Source organism: Humulus lupulus, chromosome 3 (assembly GCF_963169125.1).
Source record: "Humulus lupulus chromosome 3, drHumLupu1.1, whole genome shotgun sequence".
Classification (NCBI taxonomy): domain Eukaryota; kingdom Viridiplantae; phylum Streptophyta; class Magnoliopsida; order Rosales; family Cannabaceae; genus Humulus; species Humulus lupulus.
The window spans coordinates 176379766-176405077 of record NC_084795.1 but is presented as its reverse complement, the minus strand read 5'-3'; the positions used below and the strand labels follow the sequence as shown (position 1 = coordinate 176405077).

General features: G+C 40.0%; 1 protein-coding gene across 1 annotated transcript; it reads right to left on the bottom strand.

Annotated features, from left to right (window-relative positions):
* Positions 1–12535: 12535 nt before the first annotated feature.
* Positions 12536–14824, bottom strand: LOC133821449 (RNA-dependent RNA polymerase 1-like). Its single transcript, XM_062253741.1, has 2 exons — positions 14167–14824; positions 12536–13776 (listed from the first exon to the last, which is right to left on the bottom strand). Exons 1-2 carry the CDS (start codon positions 14686–14688, stop codon positions 12841–12843), a joined length of 1458 nt encoding a protein of 485 aa, XP_062109725.1. The 5' UTR covers positions 14689–14824; the 3' UTR covers positions 12536–12840.
* Between the last annotated feature and the right edge of the window lie 10488 nt (positions 14825–25312).

Here is a 25312-nt window from a genome sequence, read left to right as displayed (position 1 = left end):
TTCGCAAGACTTGCCATAGTGGCTGGTCGGTAAGCACTATTATGGTGTGAGCATGAAAATAGGGTCGTAGTTTTCTAGACGCCAGTATCAAGTAGTAAGCTAATTTCTCTATAGGCAGATATCATAGTTCCGCTCCCACTAGCCTTTTACTTACATAGTATACTGATTTTTGAATGTTGTCTTCCTCCCTGATTAAAACAACGCTGGCAGCATACTCTATTATGGCTAAGTAGATGTACAAAGTCTCTCTTTCGACTGGCTTGGACAAAATGGGCAGTTGTGACATATGGGCTTTGAGCGCCTAAAAAGCCTCTTCGCATTCTTCTATCCATTCAAACTTTTGGTTTCCTCTGAGTAGATTAAAAAGTGAGACACACTTGTTCGTAGACTTAAATATGAATCTACTTAGAGCAGCAATTCTTCCTGTCAGGCGTTGCACATCTTTAACTTTGGTTGGTGACTGCATCTCGATCAATGCTCTAATATTTTCGGGATTGTCTTCGATTCCTCCCAAGTTTACTATGAATCCCAAAAAATTTCCTGATCCAACACCAAAGGAACACATTAGAGGATTTAGCTTCATCTGATATATGTTCAGGATGTTGAAATGTTCCTGTAAGTCCTTGATGTGTTCACCGACCTTTCTCGACTTGACTAGCATATCATCGACGTAAACCTCCATGTTTGTAACACCCTGGATAACCAAGGTCATTACACTGTGCGGTTATAAAAGTGCAAAACTTGCTAATCAAGTCGTATAGTTGAAAACGTGACCCTAAAGTCGTAATTAGGTTAGGGTTAAAAGATTTTGGTTATCAACAAGAAATTTCTCATTAAAATAAACGTTTAATACATGGGATCCCAAAATAGGTTTTAAAGGATAGTTTACAAAATTTCAAAGTTTATATACAACCACAGGCCACTCTAATGGCAAAATAGACATTTTAGGTTCTCCTGTCCCTATCCATTCCTCGGCCATGGCGGACGATCAGTTGACTATGTACATTCATCCCCAAAGCTCTCCAACTCAGGACTGGTCCACCTTGCCCTTGCCTTTACCTGCACCACGTAGCACTCGTGAGCCAAGGCCCAGCAAGAAAACCATAATGCATAACATAAGCGATAATCAGCAGTCAGATAATTCATAGATTACCAAATAGATACTCAGCAAGTCACATTATTCACATAATCAACGATATCAACCTACAAACCAATAATCAATTATCCAGATAATAAACATGCCATAATAATCAGATTCATAATAATAAACATATAACACAATATCCAGGGTCGACGCCCTTAGGCCTCACCATCTGATTATCCCACTGACTCCGGCTCGCTTATGCCGAGCTCAGTGATTATATAGTTAACCTCAGCTACCAGTGGCCGAGCCGCGTCCTATGCGCAAATATTGATTCTGGCACTCTTAGGCTGTTTATCACATGTTCCCATGGCATAATATCATCTTATGACATCACATACAAGTATAGGGAACACTTAGTCACAACATAACCACATAATTGGGTGCAGTTTTTTTACCTTTGATTCTGAGCGCTTTGGCTAATTGAAGTTACCCTTGAGCACGATCTGGATCCAAGCCCTAGCAAACACCTAGTCACATTCCATAAAGTAGAACCATCATTAAATCTCAATTTCGTAACCCATCTTCAGGACCAATCCCAAGCTCTCGGGAAGCCCAATTCCACCAAACAGGATGGTGGAATCGACCCCCGAGCCCCCAAGCAAAAACCCTAAGAAAAATACCCAAAACCCATTTCTGGAGGCAGGGTAGCGCTACAGTGCCACTAGGTGGGCGCTACAGTGCTACAAACAAGGACAAAATCCCCACAAAAAATGAAGCCTAGCGCTGTAGCGCTCCAATGCTAGCGCTACAGCACTTCAACCAGCACATGTAAGATTTTTCTAGGTTTTCCTTTGAACTTCCCCAAGCCAAAGCTCCAAAAATCCATCCTAATTTTCCACCAAACTCAAAATCAAGTCCTTAAACCACTATAGCTCACCCAATACAACCTAAAAACATCAAAAACTAGCTAAAAGCATCATCAAACACATAAACCCAAACTTGAACCAGAAAATCCAGACAATTAAGGTCAAGATTTATTACCTCTGATGAAAGAATTCGACCCTAGGTTGCTTCAATGTCCTTCCAAGCTTCAATTCTCAGACTCTCAAGCTTAGGTTCCTCATAACTTCATCCCAAACCTAGATTTTAGAAATCAAAATCCAAAACTCTCAAGAACATTAAGCAGAATTCAAAACCAGAAATTGAAGTTCTTACCTCTTCTAGATTTCGAAATTCCTAAGGATTACTAGCTGTAAATCCTCCTACAAAGCTTGAATTTACTCCCAAATTCCTCAAGAAATTCAACTTTTCAACTTCAGCTCCTCCTTTCCCCTTTGAACCCTTGAACTAAATGACCAAACTCCTCTAGAAAAGTGTAACGACCCGAATTTGCTAATCGGGCTTAGGGCCTTGATTAGTGTGCCTGGAGGGCAATAATTGAGTTAATTTGCTTATATGTGGATCTATGTGAATATATAAGATAATGATGCATGTTTAGTTGAGTTAAATGTGCATGTGGGCCCCGTCTGGATATTAGGGGCATAAACGTGATAAATGCAATATATATGTATATGTCTGTGCAGCACGATCCGAGACAGTACTGGGGAGCGGTTAGTCGGAAAGTCACAACAGGGTTGAGATTCGGACTCGGGGCGAGTCGAGGGGTAATTTGGGTACTAGGTGTGTTATGGGGTTATCGGGACATGAAAATAAATATTTTGAGATATATTTGAGGATAGAATGTCTAGGAGGGAATATTGGGGAAATTTACCATTTTGCCCTCGGGGACGTTTTGGTACCCCGAGCCTTGAGGTAACCACATAAACATAAGTTGAATAAGACAAACTTTAGAACTATACAGAACACTTAAGGAACCGACTCATTCTTTCTCTTTAAGCAAGTGGATATCTTCTCTTTGGAAGCCTAGGGAGAACTTGGAGGAATTAGCTAGAAGCTAGAAGGATTTCAGCTGAGAAATCTTGGGAGCTAGGAGCTTGGGGATTAAGGATCAACTTCAGAGTTTGAATTCAGCAAGGTAAGCTCTAATTATGGGGATTATGTTGAGAATTGTGCCTGGTTTGTTAGAGTATGCATATTAGTTAAGATTGATCTGTGTTTGGGTATTTTAGTTGGGTTTTGGAGCAGATTTTGATGGGTTTTGATGTTGATATTGAGCTGGAATATATGTGTTAATTATTTGGGTTTGATAGATGAGATTTGGGTGAGTTAGCTTGAGGAAAATACAGGGAAGAAGGTGAAAATTCTGGGTTTGGTGGTGAAGGCCGCGGCTCGTGTGCACGCGCGGCCGAGTGTGGCCGAGGAGTTCATGCGTGCCGCGGCGCTTGGTGTGTGCGCCGCGGCCCGTGTGTGTTGCAGGGGTGTGCTAGCCTCTGTTTTGAGGCTAGTCGCGACTCTTAGTGCCAGTTTGTGTTTTTTAGGGTGTTTAGGCTTGGGAACTCAATGGCTAAGGCTCGGGATGGATTTTATCACCCGGATTGATAGAATTCAAGGTCCCAGAGGTTAGGGTTATGGCTCGAAGTTATTTATTGGATTAGAACTTGATGGATGGATATTGTTAATGTGTTGTGACTAGGGTTTCGGCGAGGCTCAATTTAGAGGATTGAGCTCTGGGCATCGGTGCTCGGAAAGCTCGGAACTCAGGTAAGAAAACCCTTGTTCCCATAGAGCTTGTATGCAGGGCTGAGCCCAATGTGTCTGAATATAACTGGTATGCAGGGCTGAGCCCAATGTGTTTAAACTGCTGGGCGTAGCCCTTTGATTGAATTAGCTAGAATTCTGTATTTGCTTGTTATGCTATGAATGCTATTGTATGAATGATTAGCAAGAGTCGGGAACGGTGTAGGCCGAGGACGGCAGAGGCCGGGAACGGCGAAGGGCACACTCAGTGCAAGGCCGAGAACGGCAAGGGGCCGGGAGCAGCGTTGAGCATGTGGAGTGTGAGTTGCCAGGGCGAGTCCCTAAAAGGATACCTGGGATATCCTCACGGTGTGGTCCGCGAACCCAGGGCTTGGTAAACGTCTAGGAGGGCTAGGCCGTATGTGTTTAGCCCATTGGTGGCCTGTTTATATGCTTGGTATATGTGTGTTGCATAGGTTATCTGTTTGTGGGTTTTCTTGCTGGGCTTCGGCTCACAGATGCTCTGTGGTGCAGGTAAGGGTAAAGAGAAGGCCAACCAACCATGAGTGTAAGGGGCGTGAGGCAGCGTGTACATGTTTGGCAAGCCTGGCAGCCACAGCCAGAGGAATTTGGGAGATGCTTGTAAATAAACCTAGATTTTGTCGTTTAGTCGACTTGGTTCAGTTTATATGTTGTAAATATTTCCAAACTGTATTTTGGGATCCCAAGTGTAAAACTTTTAAGATTTTCTATGGAAATTATTATTTCTAAAGTTTTTCCTGTGTCTATGGCTTAATTACACTATTAACTTTAAAACCACGATTAGCGAGTTAGACGCACGTTTTTTTTTAAACTCACTAGTAACGGCTCTAAGGAAGTAGGGCGTTACAAAAAGCCTAAAATGTAAAAGCTAACTTTATCTGAGTTTATCTCATTTAAAAAACTAAATGACCTTTCTACCCCTCCTTCTAAACACGTCCTTCCTAAACCTCAAGGGTAACCCAGTCATTCCACCCTTTGCTAAAATACCATTTTTCCTTTCTTATTTCACCAATACCACTAACACCAAGGTTACTAATGGTTACCACCTCAACTAACCATTACTTACCACAATCGTGACTCTCAACTAGTACCGCGGAACATGATCGCCTCAAGCCTTATGCTGCAAATACATCCACATAATAATGTGGTCTTAACAATTTATCACAAATAGTCACGTTTATGCCCTCAACAGACCAAAATTATGAATATGCCCTTATAATCTAAACAGGGCCTACATGCATACTAATACTCATAATCATGCATCTCATATATCCTTATAATCATATAAGCATGCTTATCACATAATAATGCATTTAGTAATTTAAATCACATACATAAACCAATTATGCCCTCCAGGCACACTAATCAAGGCCCTTAAGCCTTATTAGTAATTTTGGGTCGTTACAATGTTGTTGCTGATAATTTCTTTGAGCATGTGGTTGCATAGTTGTTGGTAAGTTGCACCAGCATTTTTCAAAGCGAAGGGCATTACTTTGTAGCAGTAAAGTCCTATATCTGTTCAAAAGCTAGTGTGGTCTTCATCAGGTGGATGCATACTAATTTGATTATAACTGGAGTACGCATCCATTAATGATAAAACTTCATTCCCTGGTGTAGCATCGACTAGCTGGTCGATTCTTGGAAGTGGGAAACAATCCTTTGGGCAGGCTTTATTAAGGTCTGTGAAATCCATGCATGTTCTCCATTTATAATTTGGCTTGGGAACTAGTACGAGATTAGAGACCCAAGATGGATAAAATGCTACCCTGATGAATCCATTTTCCTTCAGCTTCTCGACTTCTTCTTTTAGGGCTTTAGATCTATCTTTGTCGAGCAACCTTCTTTTTTGTTGTACTAGTGGATGGTTTTTGTCTATACTAAAGACATGACTAATCACTTCTGGGTCTATCCCAACCATATCTTTATGCGACTAGGCAAAGACTTCCTGGTGCCTCATCAAAAACACCACCAGTTTGTTTTTTATTGTTGTCTCTAAGTTTTTACCAACTTTCACAACCCTGGTCAGATCTTTCTCTTCTAGTTGGACCTCCTCGAGGTCCTCCACAGGCCCAACGTTTTCTTCTAAATCCCCAAAGCAAGGATCTAAGTCCCTATCCTCACTTTGGGCAACGCCCTATTAGGTGACTTGTTCACCTGATTGGGTTTGTGCCTCATTTACCACCAACAACCTTTTCTCTGTTGCACTCTGAGATCCACCTCATCTTGCCTTCATAATCGAGTATTTGTAACAATCTCTGGCCTCTCATTGATTTCCCAACATGCACACAACACCTGCATCGGTTGGAAACTTCATGGCCAGAAGGCAGACCGAAGTTACGGCTCGCAAATCGACGAGTATGGTCTTCCAATCACAGCATTGTATGCGGACGAACAATCAACCACTATAAAAGTAGCGCGCAATGTCCTATTCGTGGGTGCTATTCCTGCTGTGACCAGGAGTCTAATCAACCATGTTGTGCTAGCCCTTCACCAGAAAAACCATAAATGGTTTGGTTGCATGGCTCTAAATCCTGCACGGATAATTTCATTCTTTCTAGTGAAGATTTATATAAAATGTTGACTGAGCTTCCTGTATCCACCAAAACTCATTTTACCATCATGTTGGCGATCTGAACATCCACGAGCAGAGGATCTAAGTGGGGGAATCGGACATGTTGTGCGTCCAACTCGGAGAAAGTTAGTAATTCTTCCTCTATTCGAGCTTTTTTGGGAGTTCGCTCCTTGGCGTTTAGCATTTTGATGTCCTGATTGTGACGTAGGGTTCTGGCATATCTCTCTCTTACCTTACCACTATCACCTGATATATGTGGTCCTCCGCAGATAGTTAGCAATGTTCTAGAAACAGGAGTGTTAGGAAAACTAATTTATGATCTTTATTTATTTTCATGTAGATCTAATATTAAACAAATTAATATGAGATAACCTAGAACATGTTTCTAAAATTGAATTAAAAGAGAATCAAAGATAAGAATACTTGCAGTATACGCAGCAGAATGAATGAGTCCTTCCTTCAGTTTTTCTAGCCCTTGTGTCCTTTCTGTCGCAGAGTATTATCAAGAAACTGAACTGTTCTTCTAATTTCTTCACAATCTTCCAATGTATCCTTAGAATCACCTAGACTAGTGTGGGAAATTCTCAACACATGAGATAGATACAGAGAGAAGAAGAGAAAATAACAAAGAGGCTTAGAAAATGACTTGTGTTTAGAGAGAATCTAAAACCTATTAGAAAATTTGACTTGTGACTTGTCAAACTTCTTTGTCGTCTGTCTTGACTTCTCTCTAAGCACTCCTTTTATAGACTCAATTAGGCCATTTAATTTAATTAAAAAAAATCAACAAAATAATTGTTAATTTGAAGCCCTAGGTCGAAATTATCATGGGCTTTAGGCCCGTGAAATTTCCCATTTGATTATAAGCTCATTGGACTTAAAATCAATGCTTGTATTATTTTCTATTGATTTAATTAATTAAATAATTATTTAAATCCTTTATCAAATATTATTTATAATTTGAACCTTGATTTAAACTTATTTATTAATTTAGATACCGATTTATCTTAATTAATAAATTTGCCCTAATTTATCTTTTCTTTTCAAAATTACATAACTCTGTGAAACTATCCAAAATTGACCTGGTCAACTTTGATAATTCTAATTGATAATTAAATTAATTAATTGAGACTATCTAGATAATTTTATCCAAGGTACAATGGGGACCATGGGCCTATGAAATCAAGCTCCAATAAGTTATCATAAATCTAACAAATAAATTTACTAACTTATTAATTCCTTCTGACTCCACTATAGACTCGGAATTGCACTCTTGAATTCATAGAACGCTCTATAACAAATATAGATACGCTATTAATTATCCATTGTTACAACGATAATTGTCACTCAATCCTCTATAGATGGTCTACAATGAGATAAGACTAAAATACCGTTTTACCCCTCATTGTATTTTATCCTTAAAACACTTAGTTCCTTGTAAATGATATTTCAGTAAACTAATTTAATTACTGAAATGAGATCTCTATCATTTAACACGTTGAACCAAACTAAAAGGAAACCATCGTTTCACTTCTTCATCAGAAGCTATAGATGTTCATATCTATGATTAACACTCCCACTCAATTATACTATCGAGTTCCCAAGATGTAAGTATGGTCTAGTCTGTAGGGTAAGCTGGTAAAGAACAAGTCAAAGAACTCAAATAATACAATCAATTAGAATACTAACCACTCAGAATTGAGATTGAATTGACCTATGGTCAACTATATGATATGACTAGAGTAGATAATAACGGTATGTTTACTTATCTTATCAACTGTCAATATCAGTCATGTCCGATGTAACAAATACATCTGATCTTATCTACTTTGCTAATGTTCTAGAAAGAACATAACACCACAATGTGTAAGTAGATCATATCGTAGATTGGCAAGTCGGTGTAAATCCTGTGCACTGACTAATCTTAGGACTAACTTATTTTGAACATATAATCATATTTATATTCCACTGTGATTACGTCACTATAAATAAGATTAGCTATATGCTTGGGATTTAATAGAAGTTTATATTAAACAAATAATCATGAAAATAAAACATGTGAGCAAAGTGATTGACCAACTCAAAAAAATGATTTCTATTCTTTTATTGATAATAAAATGAGATTACAAAGAATTTAGGTTTTAATTAGGGCATAAAATCCCAACAAGGAGCTGGTCGCAGAGGAGGCGAGCGTTGGAGGACAAATGTCTACTCGTTGCCTCCATGAGCTTCCTTCTGAGAATTCCTCCTGCTCGTACATATTGCCTTAGATGTCCTTGTCGAATAAGGAACTTGATCTCGTCCTTAAGCTGGTTACACTCATTGGTATCATGGCCATAGTCATTGTGAAAACGACAAAACTTAGTTGTATCCCTTTTGGATATGTCTTTCCTAATATGGGTTGGTCGCCTAAAAGGAACGGTGGTATGACTGACCTGATACACTTCAGTGCGGCTATCGACTAGGGTAGTGTAATTGGTGAACCTTAGTTCGTATCTGTTTTGTTTGGGGCGCTTGTTATCGGATTTCATTGGTTCAGTGTTCATCCCTTTTTCCCCATTCTTATTGTTACCTTTGGCATTACCATTGGGTTTACCAGACCCACTGGCGGCTTTGGTCGGGTCTTCCTTCTTACCCTGGTCGACCTTTGGGGACTTTTCTTCATTGGTAATGGCCTCCTCGAGCTTGATATATTTGTCTGCTCGAACCAGAAATTCTTGAGTGCTCTTGACCCCATTCTTCCACAGACTACTTCCGAGGGGAGAATGACGTTGCCCTCCAGTTGTGATTGCCATCATCTTTCCCTCATCTTCAACTGTTTTGGCCCTGAGCAAATGCTCGCATAAACTGCTGTATATACTCCTTGAGAGTTTCTCCTTCCTTCTGTCTAATGTCGACCAACTGATTAGCCTCTGTTGGATGTATTCAACCAGCATAAAACTGTCCGTAAAACTCCTTCACAAACATCTCCTAGGAAACTATACTAGCCGGAGGGAACTTGAAGTACCATTCCTGAGCAGATTCAGACAAAGTGGCAGGAAAAATCTTGCACCGAGCACTTCAGACACCTTCTGGATGTCCATTTGAATTTCAAACTTGTTTATGTGAGATACTAGATCTCCTTCTGTGAAGTTGGGCAGAACTGACATTTTGAATTTACTCGGGATTTCTGCCATAGCAATTTTATTAACGAATGGGGTGCGCTTTCTTCGATCATACTCTATGTGGGACATTTTTTATTCCCGACCAGCTCCTGCACGCCTTGATTCAAGGCATCTATCTGGGCCTGAACAACATCTGGTATTGCTGGAGCGGCTGGAGCCGGGGGGCAGTACTCGTCGTGTCTTTCTCTTCGGTCATTGAGCACATCCCTCAGATCTTCATCACTACGTCTCTGCTCGCTTGCACCTAGTCAGTCAAAGACATTAGGTTGTTTAGGCTGTCCCCCAAAAATTTGGCTCGTCGATTGGTTCGGCAAAGGATTTTTCTATCTATCTCTTTCCTCCTGCTGCCGACCATTGTTCCTCTTACTAGAGTTTGCCTCATTGTAGTCATGGTCATCTTTGAATTGTGACCTATGAGTGTGCGACCTACTGTACGCATTGTTCCCCTCTCTTCTTCCTGGTCCATCTCGGTAAATAGGTTTGGGCCTATGTTGGTCGATGGGTCCTCTGACATTACTATGTCGTGGGGGATCCCGGACCGCAGAGCCTAAGTCCACCTGCCTCCTGCTTCTTGAGGGACACTGTCCCCTGCAAAGAAGGTTCTGTTCTCCAGTTGTTTGGCGTCTACGGTTTTTGGGACACTGCTCATCCATATTCTGCATGTGCTGTTGAACGTTATCTCAACCAGATCGAGAGGGTGTTTGTTGCTTGTTGTTTCCGTCAGGAATTTTGGGTTTTCCTTTCCTGCTGAGCAGCGGGAGGTTGCTCTGGTCTTTGCGAACTCCTTGGGTGCGGTGGATTGTGATGATACTGAGGATGATCTGACTGCGGATTTTGATGAGGGTGAGCGTTTGGTGGCTGATCTGGTTGAGAGGTTGGTGTAGGTTGTCCTCGAGCCAATTGAATGGATGCTTCGAATGTTGCCGTGGCATCTTTCTGTCGACAATCCATGTCAGCCTGCTGCTCATTCAGTTCTCGGCGCTGACGATGACTCTCCATTTGCCGCAGCACCATAGTTTCAGCCACATTCTCCCAGTTAGCTTTCACAGTAGTTAATTCCTCTTGCAACACTATCAGAGTTGTTCGCAAGTTTCAGCATCCATCTCTTCCTCTTCTAGTTCCACTTGTGGCTTATCCTTCGCTACACCTTGTGGAGGAGGTTGACTGACACTCTTTCAGATGTCTGCCCAGTTTGACCCGTTCTCCTAGAGTACTTCGCCATTATTGATCTTGAAGTCTTTGAGTTCAACTCTCAATGAAAGCACCAAAATGTTGGCTAGTGATTTAGTCAACGACACAGAGTCACTAAAAATGATAAGAGTTAATAAGCTGAATGCAGGAATTAAAACGACACAAAGATTTTATAGTGGTTCGGCCCCAGAGATTGGTAATAACCTACGTGCACTTAGTGATTTTATTGATGTAAACTCTGAAACTTGCAATCAGCGAACTAGGGTTCACTAAGTTTCACAAGCTCCAAAGTGGAATACAAAAGTCGTGTATAAAAACACTTGTTCTCTCCGAATACAAATTATTGCCTCCATCTCAATGAATCCCATGAATCCTATTTATAAGCTCCAAGATGTACGTATTGGCCTATGGGCCATGTTCAAGTTTTGTTACAAGCATATTTGAATAATAACATAAATAATGATAGTTACATATAAAGAGGGTCAAATATCTTAGAAATATTCGACTCATAACTGTCTTTGAATTCTAGCTTCGTTCCTATGATCATATTTGGTCGCATATGTCAGCACACCTTCTTCCTTACTGTTCATCATATTTCTTGCGCCCATCGAGTAGCTTAATTTTCCTTTACCTGATCGTTGGTCGACAAGTTCTCTAGCAATAATAAGTCGTGTGCTATCCACGTGCGCCTCAACCGTGCCACGTCATCATGCAAATATTTTGGGTAAACATTGATATACTCAGAGAGAGAAAGAAGCAGCAGTTGATACTTGCTCAAAGTCAATATCTAAAGTTTGTAATCAAGAAATTCAACATGAGAAACGCCAAAGATGTAGCTGTTCCATTGGGAGGTCATTTTTATTTATCTTCTGATCAATCACCAAAGACAAAAGATGAAGCTAGATTTATGGAGAAGATTCCTTATGCAGAAGATATTGGGAGTGTTATGTACGCCATGATAAGTACCAGGCCTAACATTGCTTATGTTGTGAGTGTGCTAAGCGGATTTATGGCAAAACACGGTGAAGATCACTGGAAAGGACTAAAGTGGCTACTGAGGTACTTGAAGGCAACAACACAATATGGTTTAGTGTTCAGAAAGACAAGAATGAAGGATAACAATAGTGGCTATCCTCCATGATATGTTTTAAGTCAGTTTGTGGAAATTAAGGTGGAATTTGTGGTATTGTAATACCCACTTTCTGACTTAAAGACCCACTATAAACTACCTTACGTCTTTTTGGTAGTTGCATCTGGTATTTTGGAAGATTCATCTGTTATATATGTTACAACCTAGCATGGACATTTCTGGTATTGTCAAAAGTTCTAAAACTAAACTCATATATATAACTTTCGAAACAGCTTCAGAGGAAGGTTTTCATTCATTTCGAGTCTTTGGGGTTTTGGGAAACACCTTGAGAGAACTTTTAAGGTTTGTGAGAGAGAGTTTTGATTCTTGAAGTTGTTTTTCTTCAAGAACTTACATGTAAAAGTTTTCTCTGCTCTAGACACAAGTGTTTTCACCATTGTTGATCATAGGTTGTAACAGAGAACTTGTCATAGTGGAACCTCATTCATTGAGGAACTAGATTAGGCTAACACATTGTTAGCTGATCCAGTATAAATTCTGGTTGTCTCTTCCCTTTTATTTGTTCTTTGTTTGTTGATTTTATTAATGTTGTTTGAGTTTGAATATTGGTTGTTTTGAGTTATGTGCTGTGTATTTACAATATATATGTTAATGTCTTTGTTTCAAATCCAGTGGGTACCAGTGGCGGCATTGTATAGTTGACCGGTAAATGACAATTCACAGGCATTAATTACTGAAGTCTACTATTCAAGAGCACCTAGCATAATTTTTCTTAAATAAGCACATTTCTTACAGCAGTTATATTCATACAATTTTAGCAACTCTTACAAACATGTTTATAATTTTAAACAATACAACAAGTGAAGATGCATGTATTGTATTAGTTATGTATGAGACTCATTTTTCTTAAGATTCACAACCCAATACTTTAAATTATTTTGCTTAACACGAAACAGAGGAACTCTTTGTAACTGTAACCACATGAGAGAAACACAAACTTCCCTACTGATGATATATTCAGATACCTGATGATGCTTGCTTTTAACAATTTTAATAAGAACTAGTTTGTCAACAACACACCAAGCATCCAATTCTTGATATCTTCTGCACTAAGCCCTTCTCTCGAAGCAAACATCAAAGCTGAAATATTATGCAGCTCACATGAAGTGAAGCCAAGAAAATCGAACTTCTTGTCACCAATAAATATTCCTTCTCTCAAAACAAAAAGTATTCTATCATAAACTGTTGTATGCCTTTTTTCATTTGCAGAACTTGGACTTGTCCACAAATCGTTTATGCGCATCTTATCCCAGTCTTCATCGACAAAAGAGACACGAAGAAAGTTTTCGATATCATTAGGATAGTTAGACAACACGCTATTGGAGAGTTTTCCCTCAGGCTTAGGGCCAGTGAAATAAACTTTTGTGGGTGTTATTTGAACCTGGTGCATGTACACGACTCCTTTATCTAAATGCAATTTAGGAGTCCTTCCGCTTTTTTTGTACTTCTTATATTGTTTAGTAAGCCATTTATGTGGCTCGTAGCAGCATTCTTTCCGTTGAAAGAGTTTGTTAAGCGCAGACTCTATGTATTCAATATCTATTCTATTTGGATCGACTAATTGAAAAAACTTGAGTTTGAGTGCCTCTCCAGGGAGATATCCTTGTTGAACTAAGGAGTTTATCTTGAACAAAATCTTGTATGGCAAGTTAATTTTTTGAGGTGGAAGAACCATGGGAACAAGATCACAGTTGGAGGAGAAAGGAGAACCTTTCTGCAAAAGAAATTGACCTCCATCTTCTTTATAGTGAACAAAGTTGTTGCGCAAATTCGGAAGATGAGCAGTGGTTGGAATTTCCAAGCATATGGCAGATGATTGCCCAATGCAGCATGATGGGGTGAAATCAACATCCCTGATCCAGCCGCCATCAAAGCTATCCTTAAAGTAGTTTACAACAGACTCATCTTGCTTATAAATTCGAGGGGCACCAAGTAACTAGGAGACATAAAGAAGAAAAGGAAAATAAAGAAAACGTGTTAGCCATATTAATCCAATGCCAAACACAACACGCTTCAGCTTAAGAAACATATATTGCATAGACATGAATAATCGTAAAAAGGTTTAGCAGAAAATGAACTTCAAGAAAGCAAGGATTAATACTTCTGAGAACATTCATTATACAAAAGTGAACATTAATAGCATTATCTAGAGGATGTGAGACACCTTAAAGCAATAAATTAATAGACTACTGCGTGTATTTACTCGAAGATTAACAAATTAAGAATCATTTCACAGCTCAAGTTTTCAACATTTCTTGTGTGTCCCATGCAACGTTCCATAATTAAATGTCAAGTGAAAACTACGGTGGGTTTAAGTAAAACGAACCTGAAGGACAAGAAACATTGTGGTTTGTCCCAATGGGCGGTGCAACTCAATTTGCCATATACTTTTATGAGAGAGCTCAAGCTTATACTCAGCAGAAGAATAAGAAAAATAGAAGTAGAGGCACGGCTTTCGCAGTTGTGTTCTGAGTTTCATGCCCACATTCTTTGTTTTCCAGAGAACAGAGAACATTTTCTTTGAAACCTGACATCCGAAGTACAATGTTATGTTCTGATCCATGCTCCACGGCATAGCCTTCGGCTTAGAAACATTTTCCATGCCCAGCTCCCAAGCTTTAACACACGAATCACCGTGCCATAATTCTTGATCATTGGCCATGGACAATATAATTTCAGCACTTGCAAAGTCTGTGAAGTGAACATTTGCTTGTGCCCTTGACTGACCGACCTCAACACCACACACAGTTCCTTCTCCACTATATTGCTCCAAAAACTTCTTCACTGCTTCATCATTGATCTCAAAACAAGAAAATCCATACAAATGAATCGTAGTCTTTGATCCCATTAATTCTCTCGCACCTGAAATAAAGTGATTGATGTGGATTAATTAGTGCTCTTACTCACTTCTTATGCTTCTGGACGGCTATATGATCAAGCTAAGATCATCCATTGTGCCCGGTATTTATATTCATACGGACAGTTGAAACCTTGTGGCACAAGCCAGAGTAACAGATTCTGGTTGGCCAAATATAATTGGAAGAGATTGTAGTTCTGGTTGAAGGCATTGGGACTGTCAATTTCCTAGTAAGCGCTCTCCTTGTGTAAGAAGATTTAATGGTTTGTTCTCCTTGTGTTACAAGTATATTTGTCCAGTTTAGAACAGTCAATGCTTTTTGACCTACTGCGACAACAAGTTACAAGTCTCTTTGGTCCAATTATCAGTCGCCATGCAATAGTATATGTAATTATGTATAAAATACACCTAAAGTTAAGATTGTAATTTTAACATATAATTTTATAATACCAAAATGGATAACATTGACATTAAGTAGAATATACGTGACTGAGTGCGAGAATTTTTCAAAAACATTTTCGAGAGAATTCAATCTTTTTTTTTGAAAAAAAAAGTTGAGAAACAAACAAAAGCGAGGGACAAATAGGATCAGAGAAATGACATTAGAGATTCTAAATTTATAAAATTAGAACGATACAATTATAATCAAGTATGTTAATTAACTTACAAATTAATTGTCGATCTTGCCTATAAAGTTTCGGAAGTTTTGAGTAACACATTTCATTATATAAAACTACATCATGTAATTAGCTTTTGTAAATTAACAAATTAATTACAATTTACAAATTCATGTTTAAAGATAGCCACAAACGTTTAATTTTATGGATCTATAATCTGTCTAGCGCTAGTACTAGGTGAAATTGTGAAATTACCGAAACCAACCTAGAGTATTATTCAAGAATTCAGTGCAAGGAATAGTCTAGAATAACCTAGAACATTTGAGTGGAAAGCTAAAAAGATTTTCTTCTTAGAAAAGAACATAAAAGAAAATTCGAGAATCTCTCATAGTCAATGAAATAAGAATTAGAAATTCTATTAAAAAAAAATTAGCGAAAGACATTCACACAATGGTGCACTTGTCTTTAATAATTATTATTAACGGATAAATAATAAAAGAGAGACGCAAATTAATCTAATTTTCCAGTAACTATTATATCAACCACACTATTTCTATCTATAACTAAGTCTCCACTGAAAAATTCCATCAAATTTCCAATGGTTAAAACAGTTACATGCGATACATGTCTCATTTTTATTTTATTTTTTTGACAAATACATTCATATCTTATTTAAAAAATTATTATGTATAGTTTTTTATTTAGTAATAGGAAAAATACTAGTTAAGTGTTTGTATTTTGTCCAAATACTCTATTAGCTTCTATATTTTGTTAAATGACAACACTTTATTAAAAAAACATAAATATTTTTAATTCAATTAAAAGAAATAAAACCTATTTATCTAAAAATCTAAAACAAAATTAAACAATAATAAAAATATTATAGTAAAAACCAAAAACCAAAAACTAAATCTAATCAAAATCATAAATCCTAAATTACATTTAATCCTTACCCTAAATCTCTCAACCTTGGAGGACTGGCACCACGGATCTGGAGATCGACTAAACTGGTGGAGGAGATCGGCGCAACAACTTCATTTAGCAAAGGAGATCGACATGGTTTTGGAGAGCAACAAAGAGATCTTGGTAGTTCTTGGAGGAGCTTTGTTAATGGGTTCAAATATATATTGTTGGGATTATTGTCCTTTAAAGCATATGTATTGAACAATGTCTTATGAAATAAATAATTAAAAAGAATTTTAGCATATATTTATTGTTTATTATTATTATTATGAGAATAATATTATATGAATATCAGAAAATTCTCAAATTCGTTATTGTGACAACAATCTTGTATTGGTACGAGAGGATTAAGATTGTAGGAAACAAATTTAAATAGTTCGCAATAAAACAAATTTATATGGAATCATTAGATTAAATATTGTAAGTACGGTTCACTATGTAACAACCCGACTAACTTAAAGACCTCAAACCATTAAAATTATTAAGTATAACGACTATTTTGGAATACATACATAAAATAATAGAACTTTATTAGAAAATTCAAAATACGTGATCTCATTGTTTTACATAAAATCATAAGGAAAACAAAACTATTAATCAATTGTTCAAATACTAAATGCGGAAAATCATAAATACATAATTAAAAAGACTCAAAACATAAACGTCATCCTCTTTCCCATCTGGCCAATCATTCAATTCTCGCCTAATAACATGCCAAAGCTGCCATGAATCCATCCCGCCTTCCAAGCTTATTTTCCTGCACCATCTAAAATAAAAAGGAGTGAACATAATGCCCAACAAGGAAAATTTGCTAAAACATATCATAAATCATAAGATTAAAAACATAAATCATAAAACATATGACGCAAAAACGTTAATCATAAAACATAGGACTACAATAATAATTGCCATTAACTCATTACCGTAGTATGCGATAGAATCCATCTAGGACCCCTTGCTACTATTCGAGGTAGGTTTAAACACAATATAGTATATGATAAACCATTTAGGTCATCTTTCTACTATTCGAGGTAGGTTAAATCATTACTATAGTTTACGATAATGATAAAAATCTTGGGATTTGCTTATTTACTATCTAAGCAACGACATTTCCCAAGTGACTACAACATAAAACATATACATACATACTTACATACACATAAAGCACAAAAACATAATCATAACACATAAAATCTAACCTATTTTCCTTACTGAAAACAAGGATATTGGAGACAAGAGTGGGATTGGAAACTCCTAAAACCAAACAGTAAGATCCATAAGTTTTCTAAAGAAATGAGGATGAAAAGAAGATATAAACAATCAAAGATAAGAACTTACAGAAAATCTTAAGTTTCAAGAAATTCAAACACCTAACCAAAAGCCATTACAACAAGTCAGGATTTGGAAGAAAATGAAAAGAATAAGAGGAACTATAATGAACTAAACTTGAGGATAAAGAATACCATGGATAGATTAAAACTTCGATCCACACCTCAATACCGAAATATCACTCAATCTTATTGTTATAAAAAATAGTTTTGCCTCAATGGAAATGGTAAGATAATTACAACTCTAGACAATATATTACAAATAAATATAGATTGTGTACGCCCTAAATATCCACGAGTAATTAGCGAGCTGGAAAAGGGCATAATTCAGTCCGCCACGTGTAAATCGTCCACCCGGAGCTGCTGTTACAAGTCTCCACCTCCCTAGCTCGAAGCTGATCAGAGAGTTAGTAGTCTACTTGAAGGCAGTGGGTCAGCAGTATGGATATCACGAGCTGGCGCTACATCGATCTCGAGGTGCAGCATAGATCTAACACTCGAATCCTTGTAAAGGCTACCATGCAATGTAAACGTGCACATATCAGACATTACGTGTCTATTCCATTCCTAAATTCTTGGACACGCAGCATAAACGTCCTTGTTCAGGCCCATTATCTCCTCTTACTTATTGATTAGACAACACCTCATTGTCAGGTTTTAGGAATTAATCATAAGTGTCACAGAGATGACATGATGGGTAAGGAGGTCACGGGATGACCCCTTTTACCAACACCCAAATATCGTCTCCCTATAAATACCAAGACCCTGGGCGTTGCAAGGGGTTGGCATTTTCGTTGTAAAGAAACACTCTGTAAAAAAATACTTAAGAGATATCAATAATATTGACTGGTGGACTAGAGAGATTTTAACCTTCGAACCATCTAAAAAGAAAGGAATGATAACCTTCCCACAATAATAATTTTGCCAGTTTGGAATTTAAATATTTTCATATTACGGTTCATTATTTAGCACTAATCCATCCTGTTTATTCGTATAATTATTTGTTGGCGAAGAACCGAGTCAATAGTTTGGTTCTTTCATTGAGAGGATTTAGATTGGTGCTATTGCAGAAAACCTGGCCATGGTGGTTACTCGTTCAAGGCATGGAAATGAAGCGGATCAACATGATGGGCAGGAGGCCCACCATGCCGCCATATCCGATGAACAAAACCCCGAGGTCCAGCAGTGACCGGGAAAGCAGCCTATGGGCCAGGGCGACACCGGGAGTTTGGCACCCCGGCCGCCAAATCCGAACCCGGATTTCTACACGGCGATAGAGATGGAGAACGCACAGTTGAGAAGTCAGCTGTCAAAAGCAGACAAGCAGATCGAAGAGGTCTTGGCCCGGTTACCCCCTCTTACAACCGATGTTTACGTCGGAAAGAGGCATAGTGGGACTCATAGGTCCCGCCGGGATAACTGGTCCAGGCCCAGCTGGTCAGTCAGAATCTCAACTCCGAGTTCTACTCCCATGTCACACCATAACCAAGAAATTCTGTTTGAGGAGTTTCCTAGGGCCGATCAGCAATTCAGCCGATCGGTCCGAACCTCAACTCCTAGCTCGATTCCACCCTCGAATGCACCTAGAAGGGCCTGAGGCAGCTCGCAGAGGAGATCAGGGGAGGTCTCGCGAAGACAACCTACTCCGGCCAGCCGTCCTGCACCACGGTCAGACCACCGAGCGCAGGACGCGGGGAATGGTAGAGTGGACCGGCAGCGACCTAGCTTTATCCGCCCAGACGGGACTAGGATCACATCACCAGTTAGGCATCCCCCATCGCCCATAAGATATCCATCTCCTCCCCGTCCAGTCCGGCTCACGGGAGCAGCAAGAGAAATCCTCCTTCCGCTGGTCCTTCCCGTCGCAGCTGAGTGCACGGGGAAATCCCAGATCCTCACCCTCAGTAGCGGGCTCCGAATTTTTCAAACGAGAGTTACTGGACCGGGAGTCATCGAAGGGGCATGTTTGGTGAAGACCTGCACCATCGTTTGAGTTCGGCTCAAAGCCCTCGGGCCACCCCTCGGGCTGACCTTCGAGATCGCCTCAACTCACAGAGAGGAGATCTGACTAGAAATGGTAGTCATGCTCACCGAGGGGAGGGTCTGTCGGAAGTACGTGATAGTGGGAACGTCCCACCTAACCAAGCTCAAGCTTGGAGGGACAATAACCCGCCTAACGCTTACAATGGAACTGGAGTTGTTGAACTGTAACGGCCCAAATTCGCTAGTAAGGCTTAAGGGCCTTGGTTAGTGTGCCTGGAGGGCATAATGGGATTTTGTGTGTGACTTTAATGAGTTAAATGCATGATTATGATTTAATGCATGTTATATGACTATTTGATTATTTGAGATGCATGACTATGTGCATTAGTATGCATGTAGACCTGATTGTCTTAGAAAGAGCATAATTTTAATTTGGCCATTCTGGGCATGACTGTGTTGATATCTGTGATCTGTGACTCGAGACGATCCTAGAATGAGCGGGTTAGCGGAAAAGTCAAAGCGGAAATTTATATCCGGCTTGGGTTAAGCCTGGGGAGTTTAAATGGAAATTTGGAAAATACATTGAGGTTAATCTTGATGATGAGGGATATATATTTGGTGATTAATCAGGTAATGGGTAGCAAGCGGGATATTATTAGAGACACTCGAGGAATTAGTGGGAATTGGGTAAAATGACTAACATGGCCCTACATGGACAAAAAGGTTTAGAATTAATGAGGAGGGCATTTTGGTCATTAGGCTTTTTAGAGATAAGTTAAATGGAGCTTTATACTTAGTGGGATTGGTAGAAAAGAGTTATAAGGAACGGTTTTGTTTCTAAGGAACGGTTTGTGGTTCTCCCACCATTTCCCTTCATTTTTCTTGGAGTTAAGCTCAGTGGTGAGCTAGGGTAAGCTGAGCATCAAGGATCCTAAGCTAGACTTGAAGATTGGCAAGGGATTAGCAAGAACTCATCACACATTGAGGTAAGTTTTAGAAATTTCAGTTTTAGGGTTTGTCTGGTTTGAGCTGTGTATTTAAGCTAAATAGATGGGGATTTTTGGGGAAATCAGGCCAAGGTTGAGAAGGAGCAAGCTAAGGAGGTCTAGGGTTCAACTCAAGGTCGAAATTCCATCCACGGTATGATTTTTATGTCCTTAACTATGATGATTGACTGAATTTCTGGGTTTAGGGTTCATTATGGTAGATCTTGAGTTTTGGGTTGCTTGAGCTTGGGTTATGAGTTCTTGGGATGCTTGGGATGAGTGTGAGGTGTTGATAAGTTTGTTTTTGGGTTTGGGAAAGATTTGGACAAGTTTGGGGTTGAAATGGTTGAAAGAAATCGCAGAAAATGATTTTGGGTGTTGCCTATCTGCAACTAGTGCTACAGCGCTAGTCTTTGGGCGCTGTAGCGCTAGGCCCTGTTTCTGGGGATGGGTGGTTCTTCTTGTAGCGCTATAGCGCCCTCTTAAGAGCGCTGTAGCGCTGCACTGTTCACATAAAGGGGCTTTTGGGCTTTTGTTGAGGGATTTTGACCTAGGGTTCGGGGCTCGATTCCACCACCTTCTTTTGTGGATCTAGGACTTCCTGGGGGCTCGGGATTGGTCCCGAGGCTAGGTTTTGGGCTTGAGGTTTGGTAATGACTTTGACTTATGGATTTTGTTTAGGTGAGCGCTAGGGCTCGAGTAGGATTGTTGTAACGCCCTACTTCCTTAGAGCCGTTACTAAGTGAGTTTTTAAGACAAAACAGTGTGCAATGAACTCGCTAACCGAGGTTTTTGAAACAAAAGTGTGACTAATTAAAAGTTAAGGCTGTAATCTTTGAAAATGCATCGTTTCATCAAAACTTCTATTATTAAACAGTTGGGATCCCAAAATAAGGTTTGAAAACTAATTACATCTTGAAATAAGGTTACAGTTTGAGAAATTATAAAATTATAGATTATTACAGCCATTTTCGAATAAACCCCCAACCAAAGCAGTCGGGCAGGCCAAACATGTACACGTCGCTTCACGCTCTCCGTACTCATGGTTGGTTGACTCAGTCATTTCCCTTACCTGCAACACAGAGCACCCGTGAGCCGAAGCCCAGCAAGAAAACTCATGCAGGACATAACATATGCAATGTATACAGTTTATCATAACAGATAATCCACAATAAACAAGTCAATCATTAGACTAAGCAAACACGGCCAAGCCGCCCCAGAGCCTTACCGAAGCCTGGGGTATCGGTTCTCACCGCGAGGATAACTCATGTATCCCTTGGGTCCCACCCTGAATATAGCATCCCATGTGCTAGGTGTTACTTTCGGCCCACGGCCGCCCCGGCTTACGCCGTACTCGGCCCACAGCCGCCCCGGCCTACGCCGTACTCGGCCCACGGCCGCTCATTTCATCATAATCACACATATAGTACATTCGAAATAATCATTCACACACATCATGATTCATTTAAGTTTAAACATTTGCACATAACACAATCTGGGGCCATGCCCTAACCTCGGGTGTTATAGTTTTCTTACCTGCATTCCGAGCCTCCTGATGCACTAGAGCCACGAGCACGGTCCTCAAGCACGAGCCTCACCAACAACCTAGTCACAACACACAAGAAACATCCCTCAATACTAATCAACCCAAAACCACTTCCCGGGACCAATCCCGCACTCTCGGGACCTCTAAAACCTTAAAACAACATCCCGGAGACATCCCCCGAAGCCCCGGAGCAAAGGCCTAAAATTGCCTAAAAATGCCATCCTGAAATTTGCCTTGTGCCGCGGCACAACTTTCTTGTGCCGCGGCACCCAGAAACCAGAGGCTCCCCGCCGCGGCAAGCAAAACCCGTGCCGCGGCACGCCCTCGCAGACCCAGAATTCTGGGTTTTTCCTTCGCGTTTTCCCGAGCTTCAACCTCTCCAAATCGTCCTAAACCAATACCTAAACCCCAAAACTCAAATCCAAACTTCATATGAACATTCTATCAACCTACAAACACTAGAATCAAGATCCAAAACACACTCATACCCAAAATTCAACCCTTGATTTCTAACTTCAGAAAAACTCAAACCAAGGCATGAAACTAACTCAAGCTTTAGATCCACAACTCAAAACAGAAATCAAACTTAAATATGCACAAGATCCTTACCTCAAATGGAGAATCCACTCAAAAGCTCCCTAGATCCTCCTCCCAAGTTCCCACTTCAGCCCTTCACCCTTCTTCTTCTTTTCTCTTCACTTGCCCTAGCTCTTCTTTCTCCCCCTCTTTCTTCTCTTCAATTTCTATCAATGCCACAAGTGACCCCAAATGCCCAAACCGTACCCCCTTAGATCACAGCTGAAATTTTCATAATCCCCTTGCCAAAAGACCAAATTACCCCTTCCTATTAATCTTTCCAATCTAAACCTTCAAGGGCACTTAAGTCATTACTCTTCTATTTCATTTCTACCATTTTCTTTCTAAAACTTGTTACTCACAGCAGTAACTAATGGTTACCCAGGTTACTAAATCTCCAATAACCATTACCCACTAAATCTCAACTTAACCATAAAATTCCCGAGGTACCCCTAGGCTCCTCCCGAGCCGGGTATAGAAATCCCGTTGTGACTCTTGAGTTAACGAGCTCTCTAGAACCGTCTTGGCACGTGCATCACAATAATACAACCACACCCACGTGGTACAATTCACAGAATACAGTTATCACATATCAATACAGTTATGCCCAACATGGCCAAAATTACAATTATGCCCTTCTAACACGATCCGGGCCTACATGCATACTAGTAAACATAGCCATGCATCTCAGTAAAACAAATAGCCAAATAACATGCTTTAAATCATAATCATGCATTTAATTCATAAAATCACACATAAATCCCAACCTGCCCTCCTGGCACACTAATCAAGGCCCTTAAGCCTTATTAGCGAATTTGGGTCGTTACAACTATCCCCTCCTCATAAAAATTTCGTCCTCGAAATTTATCCAAACACATTAGTCAACAAACCCGCAGTTCTGACCATAACTTCCAAGGTCCACCGCCTTTACTTTACTTTTCAACAACACTCTTACAGGAGTAACAATCTTGGCTCGCAAGATCTCGTCAAATAGCCATACTCTCGATAGCCCCTCTTTAACACCGCAACCCTGCCGAAGCCCAGGGTCTGCCTAGATTACAATGACCAATTCATTGTCTTATTCCTGATTCCATAGATACTCAAACGTCATCACCTCTACTAGGTGGGATCAGCTTGTAGGCCCCGCTGGCCTAACACCTAGTACAACTTCAAAATTTTATGTTGAATCAAGGGTCAGAACTCTCCCTTCTTTCTTTGAACGCCTCACAGATCCTCGTCTGTTATTACGCAGAGATGCAACTCTTTCCTTCCGGAGCTTTATTTCCTCATAATTTAACCATTCACAAGCTCTTTATCCTTTCAAATAGGCAGACACTGTTGCCTTAACAATTCCAACCACTTGTCTGGCTTTCACTCTGAACCAATGCCAAAACGTAGTATTCACTAACCTTTACCTCTTACCATGTCCTATGTCGTGTTTCATTAACTAGACACCAGCAACTGCTACCACGACTAACTCATCAGGGATTACGCTTCCCTTAATACTTCCAGTATCCGCCTACTTAGCGCTCAATTCTTTAAGATGTCTGATAACTTTCAGGCTGCTATTCCACTTGCAATCAATTGATAATTCCAGGTTCCCACTCTGTTCTTTTCGTTCTCTAAGTCCATTCCAAAATTTAAACTACTAAAGGGTCTCAATTCGATATCATCGACGCTCCGTCCTGAAGCCAGTTCACTCGACCCAACCAACATTAACTCAAACAACCGAGTTAAACTTTTCATGTCCAAATACCTTACTTAAGGTCTAATGTGGTCTATTCCCATGATACACTACCACATCACCTAAACTCTGTCACCCGCTCAACCCTCCCAGTGCAACGTACCCTAGGAGGTAGAATGATGTCCATTCAGAATCCTCATTCAAAACCATATCCTACCTGGATCCTTCACTCGATCCTGGTATCCTACTGTACCACCATGACAGGGTCCTTCCCTGTTTCAACTCAAGTCAACACTTCGGATTCCATAGCTCAGTGACGCTCACCAGCTAACCCTTACCTATTAACATCATGCCAATCTCAGTCGTTGCTTTGACCACCCCAATACCATCTATGGCGCTATTCCCCGACTGACATGCGCCTTACCGCTAGGAGTTCCGCCTCCAATTAAATTTCCCCTCGTCCAATCGAGAACTCAAACACTGATCATCAGTCTGTTACTTTTCACCACAACTGGGCCTCAACGTTAACCTTCTTACTAATACCCAAAACTCAAGTACCTTATGCCATACACAACAGTCGACTTAACGTTCCAAGTGTATCAACCATGATCCATTCTGTCGCCTCCCGCAAGGTTCGATCCACCCTCGCGCCAACTGCGCCTGGGCGTGCACAATCCGTGATGCACTCCCACATTTCCATAACCCTACCATGGATCAGGTCCTTTATGAAATCACTCTTTACTTAACCAAATCACACGCATACTTCCGCATTAGCAGATACTAAACAATCACACCTTGTCTTCTGAATTTTTTTCTGATTTGATACCACTCAGTCCGTCTAACCTCGAGTTTTGCTGTCCTTCTCATCTCGGATGTAGTCGTCTCCGGAGGTGCTTGTGCAATAGATGACGCGCTTACCAGTCTTGTTATGC